Below are 10139 nucleotides of genomic sequence, written 5' to 3' on the forward strand. Positions count from 1 at the left end.
AAGCAGGTTAGTGGAGTGGGGAGGGAATGGAGATTTTACAATATTCTCCCGCTGGGGAGGGAATATTTACAATATCCTTCCTCTGTCACACCCACCAAGCTACGCCCTCCAAACCATACCCACAGAACTGGTAGTAAAAAAATTTGAATCCCACCACTGGGCGTAAAGCACTACCAAGCAGTATATAAGTCTTAAGTGCTATTGTTATTGGTATTGCAGGCTGACTCTGCTCACTGTCAGGAGTTTGATCCTGACCGGCTCAAGGTTGACTCAGCCTTCCATCCTTCTGAGGTGGGTAAAATGAGGACAAAATACTGACTCTATAAACCGCTCAGTGAGAGCTGTAAAAACACAGTGAAGTGGCATACAAGTGAAGGAGGAGGAGGAGGAGGAGGAGGAGGAGGAGGAGGAGGAGGAGGAGGAGGAGGAGAACGACTGTGTGGTCCTTGATGCTCTCTGAGCTCGGTTGTTTTCTTGCAGACTTTTCACGATTCAACTAGGTAACATCATCAGTTCTAGAAGGGAGCGAGTTTGCTCTAAGTTTATTGTGGCTTGTTGTGTCAATGTTGGTGAAGTGTTCTTGGTGGTTCTTTGATTAGGCTGTTGTTTACTGTTTGTTTGTCTGCTTTGTTAGTTCCTTTATTGGAGTATTGTTTACTATTTGATTGTTGGTCTAGTATTAATCTTTCTTAGTTTTAACCTCTGTTTATCTGGGTGTTGATTGCTGGCGAGGAGATGACTAGTATATAAGCAGAGCAAACCATACTCCCTTCTAGCACTGATGATGTTACATAGTTGGATAATGAAACATCTTCAAGAAAACCATCAAGCTCAAGGAGTCTTAGTCAGACCACATCTAGAGTACTGCATCCGGTTTTGGACACCACATGATAAAAAAAGATGTTGAGACTCTAGAAAAAGTGCAGAGAAGAGCAACCAAGAAAATTAGGAGGCTAAAACACACAATGAATGATTGCAGGTACTGGGCATGGCTAGTCTAGTGAAGAGAAGGACCAGGGGAGACATGATAGCAATGTTCCAGTATTTGAGGGGCTGCCATTTTCCAAAGCACCCAAAGACCAGACAAGGAATAATGGATAGAAACTGAACAAGGAGAGATTCAACCTGGAAATAAGGAGACATTTTCTGACAGTGAGAACGATCAATCAATGGAACAGCTTGCCTTTGGAAGTTGTGGGAGCTTCATCACTGGAGACTTTCAAGAGGAGATTGGACTGCCATTTGTCAGGGATGGTGTAGGGTCTCCTGCTTGGGTGGGGGGTTGGACTAGATGACCTACAAGGTCCCTTCCAACTCTGTTAATCGGTAAGTACCAAGGACCCCACAGAGAAACCTTAGTTGTGGATTTCCAAGGATGTTTGTTGGAGAAAACTCAAAACCTACAACATGACAAGGATGACACTGTTTACAATCTTGAAAATGTTGACTTTTATCCCCTAGGGTGACAGTCTGCGGGGTTGCAACTTCACAAGTCCACTCTCAAAGCCTAATATCCAAGTCTAGTCTTCCTTTCTGACCTTTGGAAGCAGAATCTGGATTTTCCTGAAGCAACGAAGAATCAAAGGGTCAGATCCTGAGATCTGTTTTCCTGTGGCCTTCAAAGAAGGTTGTTGTTGTTTTTTAATGTCGATGCTTATAATTTTTTTTTCCAGGATTGCTTGTGTCACCTCAGATCAGGAAAGGTCATCCTGGTTTTCAACAAGCCCATGTCTTGACTGACAGGAGTTTCCTTTCACAAACCAACTACAATTCCAGTCATACTTCCCCAAACAGCAATTGAGGCTGTCAAAAGTGACAGTTCTGATAAGGGAATGAAGTCACGTAATAGAACCTGGTGCCAAGAACTAAAGAGAACAACCGCCTGTTCCATCTATCTTTATTGCATGTTTGCTCTGGAGTGACAGGATTATCCTGACTTTGATAGTTGATCTAATTTTCCTGGGGAAAATATAATATTTCACTTGAGAATCCCAGTTGTAAGAAATGGAATAGAATTAGAATTAGAAGAGAAGAGAAAAATAGGGTAGAATAGAATAGAAATAGAATTAAATTAGAGTTAGAATTAGAAGAGTAGAATAGAGTAGAGTAGAATAGAGTAGAACAGAATGAAATAATATGAAATTAAGGGAATCTCAGTTGTAAGAAATGGAATAGAATTAGAAGAGAAGAATAGAGTAGAATAGAACAGAATAGAATTAGAATTAAGAGAAGAATAGAGTAGAGTAGAATAGAGTAGAACAGAATGAAATAATATGAAATTAAGGGAATCTCAGTTGTAACAAATGGAATAGAATTAGAAGAGAAGAGAATAGAATAGGAGATAGAATAGAATAGAACAGAACAGAATAGAATAGGCTTTGTTGAGCTACTTTGAAAAAAATAAAATAAAAAGCAAGATAATAGGTGTAAGTATATACATAGTTATGAATACATGAAATGGGTACATATAAGAAAAATAAAAGAAACAATAGGACAGGAATGGTAGGCACGTTGGTGCGCTTATGCACACCCCCTCCAGACCTCTTAGGAAAGGGGTGAGGTCAATAGCAGACAGTCTAAGGTTAAAGTTTTGGGGGTTTGGGGAAGAAACTACAGAGTCAGGTAGAGTATTCCAGACATTGAAGACTCTGTTGCTGTAGTCGTATTTCCTGCAATCAAGTTTGGTGAGGCTAACCTTGAGATAACAAACTCAGGTTTGTTAACCTACAAACCTGAGTTTGTATCTATTGTGTGCTCTTGTGTTGTTATGGTTGAAGTATTCATTGACAAGTAAGTCATTGCAATGTATGATTTTATATACCATACTTAGATCAGACCGAAGACGGCGTAATTCAAGGTTTTCTAGGTCTAGAATTTCAAGTCTGGTGGCATAAGGTATTCTACAACGAGTAGAGGAGTGGAGAACTCTTCTTGTGAAATATTTCTGGACTTTCTCAATTGTGCTAATATCAGATACGTAATGTGGGTTCCAGACTGATGAGCTGTATTCGAGTATTGGTCTAGCAAATGTTTTGTATGCTCTAGTTAGTAGTGTGATATTACCAGAGAAAAAGCTATGTAGGATTAGGTTAACAACTCTTAATGCCTTTTTGGCTATGTAGTTACAGTGGGCTCTAGCACTTAGATCATTAGAGATGAGTATTCCAAGGTCCTTTACAGAGCTTGGATCATCAACAAGAACTTGAATATTCAGCTTGTATTTTATTTTCTGATTTTTTTTGCCAACATGTAAGACAGAGCATTTATTTGTTGAGATTTGAAGTTGCCATTTGTTTGACCATTCTGATACACAGTCAAGATCTTTTTGAAGGGTAGCAGTATTGTCTGTGGTATTGAACAGCTTTACATCATCAGCTAAAATAACGCAGTTGCTCTTGATATGATCACAGAGATCATTTATGTAGAGTATGAAGAAAGTTGGCCCTAGAACATGCCTTGGGGGACACCACTATTGACAGGTACAGAATTTGATAGGACACTCCCAATTTCGACCATTACTGTAGAATAGAGTAGAACAAAATGAAATACTATGAAATCAATAGAAGAGAAGAGAAAACTATATTATACTATATTATATTATATTAATATCAAATAACAGAGATGGAAGGGACCTTGGAGGACTTCTAGTCCAACCCCCTATACCAGTGATGGTGAACCTTTCCAGCACCAAACCAGAATGCACATGCATGCGCATGCAGGTGTGTGTGCCGGAGTGCCTGATACCTGAAGACAAGATGGCCAGTGAGCGCATGCTTGTTTTTTGGCTGTTTTCAGGCTAGTTTTGGGGCCATTTTCAGGCCGTTTTTTACCCCTTCAGGGGCCATTTTTGGCCTATTTTCAGGCTGTTTTTCAGGATGCTTTTGGCCCAAAAAGGTCCTGAAAACATCCTGAAAATGCCCCCCAAATGGCCTGAAGACAGCCTAAAAATGGTCTGAAAATGGCCCCAAAACAGCCAGCTTTTTGGCTGTTTTTCAGGCTGTTTTCCGGTGCTCCGGTGCCTATGAAGACCAGCTGGCCAGTGTGCCAGAAACCAGAAGATCAGCTGGTGATGGTGCGTGTGGCCATGGAGAGGGCTCTGTGTGCCACCTCTGACATGCGTGCCATAGGTTCGCCATCATGGCCCTCTCAGACAAGTGGCTGTCCAATCTCTTCTTAAAAACCTCCAGTGATGGAACCTCCACGATTTCTCATGGCAAGCAGTTCCACTGGTTAATTGTACTCACAGTTAGAAAGTTTCTCCTTAATTCCAGATTTCTTCTCTCCTTGATGAGTTTCTATTAGTTTCCAAAGATATAAATAATTTTCTCCGCCACAGATTCCTTCTATTGTTAAGTTCTGTTTTCTTATATATATATATTTTAAAATGTTGGCCTTCCTCACTTTTCTTTCCCCTTCTCCTACCAACGGTATCCTCCTATTTGCTTCTGTATTTTGGTATTTTATTCTATAAACTAATACAATGTTCCAAACTCGAAGAAAGGGTAAAGCTATGGTTTCATTGCAATGGACTTTTCATCCTTTAGTAGAGCAGTTGCACAATCATTGTTGACTTGCATTTTATTTTACTTCATGAATAAAGTTTTTTTTAAATCTTTTTATTCCACTTCATGAATAAAGTATGTACTTCATGGAAAAAAATAAAAAATAAATTGGTGCAATTCATTTAACCAACTGCCTTGCTTAGTGACAGAAATTCTATCGTCAAGGATGACCTGTACCTAAATAAGGAAAATACTTCTTAGTGGAGCTTGAGTTCTATAACATTCTTGGAGTTGTCCCTGTAATTTTCTTCTTGGAGGTTGGTCATTGCTGACTTCCCAGTTAGGCGCATAGAGCTGGGGATTTCCTAGTGGTCTCTCATCCAAATGTACATCAGGTCTGACTCAACTTTCTGAAATCAGCCAAAATTAATTAGCTGGTGCCACCTGCTGGTCCAATACAGCCATAAACTTTTATTGGATTGTTATACTGTATGTCACTCAAGAGGCACTTATTGTGTGACAGAAACACAGAAGACTGATGGCAGGAAAAGACCCAGTGGTCCATCAAGTGTTTTGAGTTTTTTCGTTGTTTGTTTTTGTTTTCTTGAGCAGCCATATAGATTTTTATTAAGAGGTTAAACAATTAAAATAAAATATCCATGTCAGATATGTGGGTAGATAGATAGATAGATAGATAGATAGATAGATAGATAGATAGATCTTTGGTTATTCGGGTTTTCTCCCGCGTAAAATTGGAAGTATCTAGGCAACGTTTTGATGAAGTCTCATTCATCATCTTCAGGCTTGTGTCTTCGGCTTTGTGCTTCTCAGAGTAATGTGAGCTTGCAGCTGCTTCTTCCTTTTAACTGCTAGTGGGGATGTGACTTGATTGGATGGGGGCTTGGCTGTGTTCTGATTGGCTGGGGGTGTGTGCTGTTCAGGTGGGGGCTTGGTTGTGCTCAGAAAACAAACACACACACACACACACACACACACACATATATATGTATATATATATATATGGTATTCAGCTTTGCTCGGGATTTTCCCACATCATTATAGTTGTGCTTTTAAAGTTGTAGCAACGTTTTGGCAGAATCTCATCTGCCATCAGGCTTCTGTATTGTGTTCGTCTGTGAGTCAGACTATCACAGCTGTTTCAGTTTTAAATTTGGGGCTAGCCTACTGCTGTGCCAGAATGGTTTTTTCTTCATCCTGATTGGTTGGGAGTCTTGCTCTGTGTTTATTGGTCTTGGAGTTTCTGTGTTCTGCTTGATTGGTGTTTCTAATATCTTCCGTGTGTTTTGTGGCCTTGTTTGTGTGTCTTGATTGTCTGGCAACATTGTGTTCCTGTACTGGAGGCTTTTAGTGCAGCTTGGCTCCAAGTAAATGGATGGCTATCATTTGTTAGGAAGCTAGGTTTCATCTGGGTGCCTGGTTGGGGTGTGTTTGAGCTGGAGGTATCAGGGGGGATCTGTTTGTGCCCAGGTGTTTGCCTGGCTTGTGGTGTGGAGATTTTTTTGTTTGTGAGTGCAGGCTTCCAAATGATTGACAGTCTGGTGGAATCATCTCTTCTACTCATGCTTTCAGGTCTTTTTTCCATCTCTATGGCTTCTCTGATGATTCTGTGGCTGGGGTTACTATAGTGGCTAGGGTTTTGGTGCCATTGAAGTTGACAGGTCATGGAATGGAATGGAATGGAATGGAATAGAATAGAATAGTGGAATGAAATGAAATGAAATGAAATGAAATAGAATAGAACGGAATAGGAATAGGAATGGAATGGAATAGAATGGAATGGAATGGAATGGAATGGAATAGAATGGAATAGAATAGAATAGAATAGAATAGAATAGAATAGAATAGAATAGAATAGAATAATGGAATGAGAACAGAATAGAATAGAATAATGGAATGAAATGAAATGAAATAGAATAGAAGGGAATAGGAATAGGAATAGGAATGGAATGGAATAGGAATAGAATAGAATAGAATAGAATAGAATAGAATATAATAGAATAGAATAGAATAGAATAACAGTTGGAAGGGACCTTGGAGGTCTTCTAGTCCAACCCCCTGCTTAGGCAGGAAACCCTATACCATTTCAGACAAATAGTTATCCAATCTCTTTTTAAAAACCTCCAGTGTTAAGTGGTTATTTAGTTGAACTTTCCAAAGGGCTACAACTCTTGCTACCAGTATTGGCCAGATTCCATATAGCACTCTGTAGATATTTTCAATAACCCTCCAACATCATTGACTGTGATAACTAAATTGAGAGGAAATCATAACCATCGAAGGCAGAGATGTCCAACCTTGGCAACTTTTAAGACCGGTGGCCCTCAATTCCCAGAATTCCCCAGCCACCATGAAGCCCACCAGTCTTAAAAGTGCCCAAGGTTGGACACCCTTGATCTAAAGTACAACAGCTTGGTGACCGCTGATGTGTGGAAGGAATGGAAATATCTCTGTTTGCTTTTCATCAGTCATATTTGTCCTTTAATTAATGTCATTCCAGCGTAGACAGCCCCGCTGGGCAGAGAGATCAGCTAGAATTTATTGGATACCTTTGCTAGGTGAGATCAACCTAGCAACCATGGAGTAAGGAGCTGATAGCCCTCCTGATTAGATGTCTGGGAGTTAACGTTTAACTCACTGTTTGGGTGATACAAGGCAAACAAGAATGCATAATGTTAAGTCTTCTCCCCTTGGATCCGGAAAACAGGAGGTTGTCGTACCCATTACCAGCCAAGAGTTGCAGAATAAAAGAATAGAAAGAGGGTGTTGCATCAGATATAGAACACAGAATCATTGGGTTGGAAGGGACCTTGGAGGTCTTCTAGTCCAACCCCCTGCTTATACCATCCTGGACAAATGGCTGTTCAATCTTGCCTTGAAAACCTCCAGTGATGAAGCACCCACAACTTCTGGAAGCTAAGTCATTCCACTGATTCTTATTCTCGTGAATTTTTCTGTCTTAGTTCCAGGTTGGATATCTCTTGAATGACCCATTGCTTCCTCTCTTGCTCTAAGGTGTTTTGGAGAACCTTCAAATCTTCAAGTTCATCTACATCTTCGGCTGGGTGAAGGGTGCCCTCATACCATCTACAAGAGTCCATGATTTGGAATATCTTCAATTCAAAAAGGATCCCAGCCCTTCAATCAAAAAAGTTTACCTTCTTAGGTCCAGACAGTGTGTGAATAACAACCTGTGGATTTCCTGGTCTCGCCCTTAACCTGGGTTCTTGGCTTTATCCTTCCATTCTGACATCTTGCTTCTGATCGTCAACATCTCAGCTTTGATCTCAGCCTAAGGCTTGGGGCCAATCCTCACCATGATCCGAAAGCATGATTGTTTAAACAATGTCACTGCTCTCATATGGAACCGCCACTTGGTTTTGGCCTTGGGCATCCCTCAACTTATCATCACCTTCATCTCCGCCGTCTTCAACTCGGGTGTGGTTCTTGGGGTGGTGTTCTCCAAGGAGTTTCACAAACCCATCTTCATCCTCTTCTGCAACTTGGCCGTCTCCGATTTCCTCTGCAGCTCTTCGGGCTTCTGGATCGCCCTGCTGTTCATCAGGGACCCTCAAAGCACCATTGTGGGGTCAAAGGAACTTCTCAGAGCTTACGCCTTCTACGCGATGTCAATCCTGGCCACCATTTATAACCTAGTCATCATTGGGATCGAACGCTACCTGGCTGTATCCCGAAGTCTAAGGATGAGATGCCGAATCACCAGGAACCAGATTTTGAGTACTGTGTTGGGTATTTGGGTGTGTGCCTTCTCCTTGGGTTTCATGCCTCTGATGGGATGGAACTGCTTGGAGAAGGACAAGATCTCTGCTCTGTACAGTCCGCTGTGCATGGACTATCTCACCTTCATCACTATTCCTCATTGTCTGGTGGTGTTCATTCTACCGCTCTTCACTTATCTAAACATCATCATATTTTTGAGGAAACACAAAGGAACTATGGAAATTCTAGGGCAAGGCCACACTACCTACCGTCTCGCTGAAGTCCAAGTTGCCAGAACCAGTGTGTTGATTTGGGTTTTAGCGTTGTTTTCCTACGCTCCTTTCTTCGCCGGGGTTGTGTTTGATTCAGCCACTCAACAATGTCCCAGCGAACATTCTCGAGCTATCTATGTCTTCAGAAACCTCACAGCAATGATGATCACCATTAACTCCCTAGGAGACCCCATCATATACTCTCTGAATATGAAGAAGTTACGACACCAGCTGAGGTTTCTGAAACTTCCATCCAACAACCGCATTGAAGTACAAGCCATTGGACAGACCTGATTTTGGGTGAATCTCTGGACCTGTGAATTTCCACCTCTTGTTAATGATCGACAATGGTATGATGGAAGGTGCTGTCCTTTACATGTCTACTCAGAAATAAATCCCATTGAAGTTACTCCAAAATAATAGGATGGAAAGGGAGTGGGTGGAAGACATGTAAAACTTGTACAATGGGGCATGACAAAATACAGGTAGTCCTTAACTTACAACCATTTGTATAGTGACCATTCAAGGTTACTACATCGTAGAAAAAGTGACTTACTGGTTCTCCTACTTACGACCATGTTAATGTGGTCAAAATTTGAAGGCTTGGCAACTGGCATGGATTTTGGGAGTCATGTGATTGCCGTTTGCGACTTTCCCAGTTTCCGATTAAATGAAGTCAATGGGGGAAACCACATTCACTTAACAATTGCATGATTCACTTAGCTGCAGTGATATGCTTAATAAACATGGTTTTAAAAAGGTCATAAAATTGGCCATGGCTTATTATTTAACAATTACCTTGTTTAGCAATGGAAATTTTGGTCCCGATTGTGGTCGTAGGTCATGGGTTACCTGTGTGATATCTGTGTTTCTCTCTCATTAAGATCTTTTGGGAAGTACCTGTTAATCTGTTTTACTAGGATTGAGTTTGTAGTCCTCCCTTTCTTTAAATAAGAGGATTAAAGATAAACGTTGCTGATTTTTAATGGGTTCTGAATGCAGATTAACAGTACGCTATGATATTGCTAACCAGTTTCAGCACCTAAAGGAGTGGACAGTTCCCCTCCAACGGAAAAAACCCAGGAACACCCAAAATTGTTTCAAAACTTAAATTTCAGGGACCGTCAAGGAAATGCAGTACAAATTCAGGTTGAAGATTCAAGACTTTAATGTGAACTTCCTCCAGAATGAATTATTAATTAGAATAACTCTCTGATGATTACAAAAGCTTACTTTATTTTTCTTCTTCTTCTTGTTACAGTAAGTATTTTACACTTCGCTTGAAAGAAGTCATTTTATTATTATTTTCCATCTGTTATATCTATTTACTTAACTAATTGCCCGTATGATGGATCTCAGCCAGATAGTGCCTCTAATATAATGAGTTATGACCTACAAAAAGGTTATCCAATAATGAAACTGTTACCTTTTGCAAAATTTATTGCGGACATCTCAGAAAAATGGCCTGGATTAACATCTCCAAAACAGTGGTGAACATTGGACAAAAAGGCCAATTAAAAAAAAAAAAGATTTAGATTTAAAACAGATAACATTCACAAAATAATGCTTAACTTGAATTTGGAAATATATTGTGTTGTATATGTTCGTGAACTCAATAAATCAGAAA

At 40.3% G+C, this 10139-nt stretch overlaps 1 protein-coding gene across 1 annotated transcript; it reads left to right on the top strand.

The window, feature by feature from the left end:
- Positions 1-7837: 7837 nt before the first annotated feature.
- Positions 7838-8806, top strand: LOC113442588 (lysophosphatidic acid receptor 3-like). The gene has a single exon (XM_026710268.1). It carries the CDS (start codon positions 7838-7840, stop codon positions 8804-8806), a length of 969 nt encoding a protein of 322 aa, XP_026566053.1.
- The last annotated feature ends 1333 nt before the right edge of the window (positions 8807-10139 follow it).

The sequence above is a fragment of the Pseudonaja textilis genome, chromosome 1 (genome assembly GCF_049901715.1).
Source record: "Pseudonaja textilis isolate UNSWEBS1 chromosome 1, rPseTex1.2, whole genome shotgun sequence".
Classification (NCBI taxonomy): Eukaryota; Metazoa; Chordata; class Lepidosauria; order Squamata; family Elapidae; genus Pseudonaja; species Pseudonaja textilis.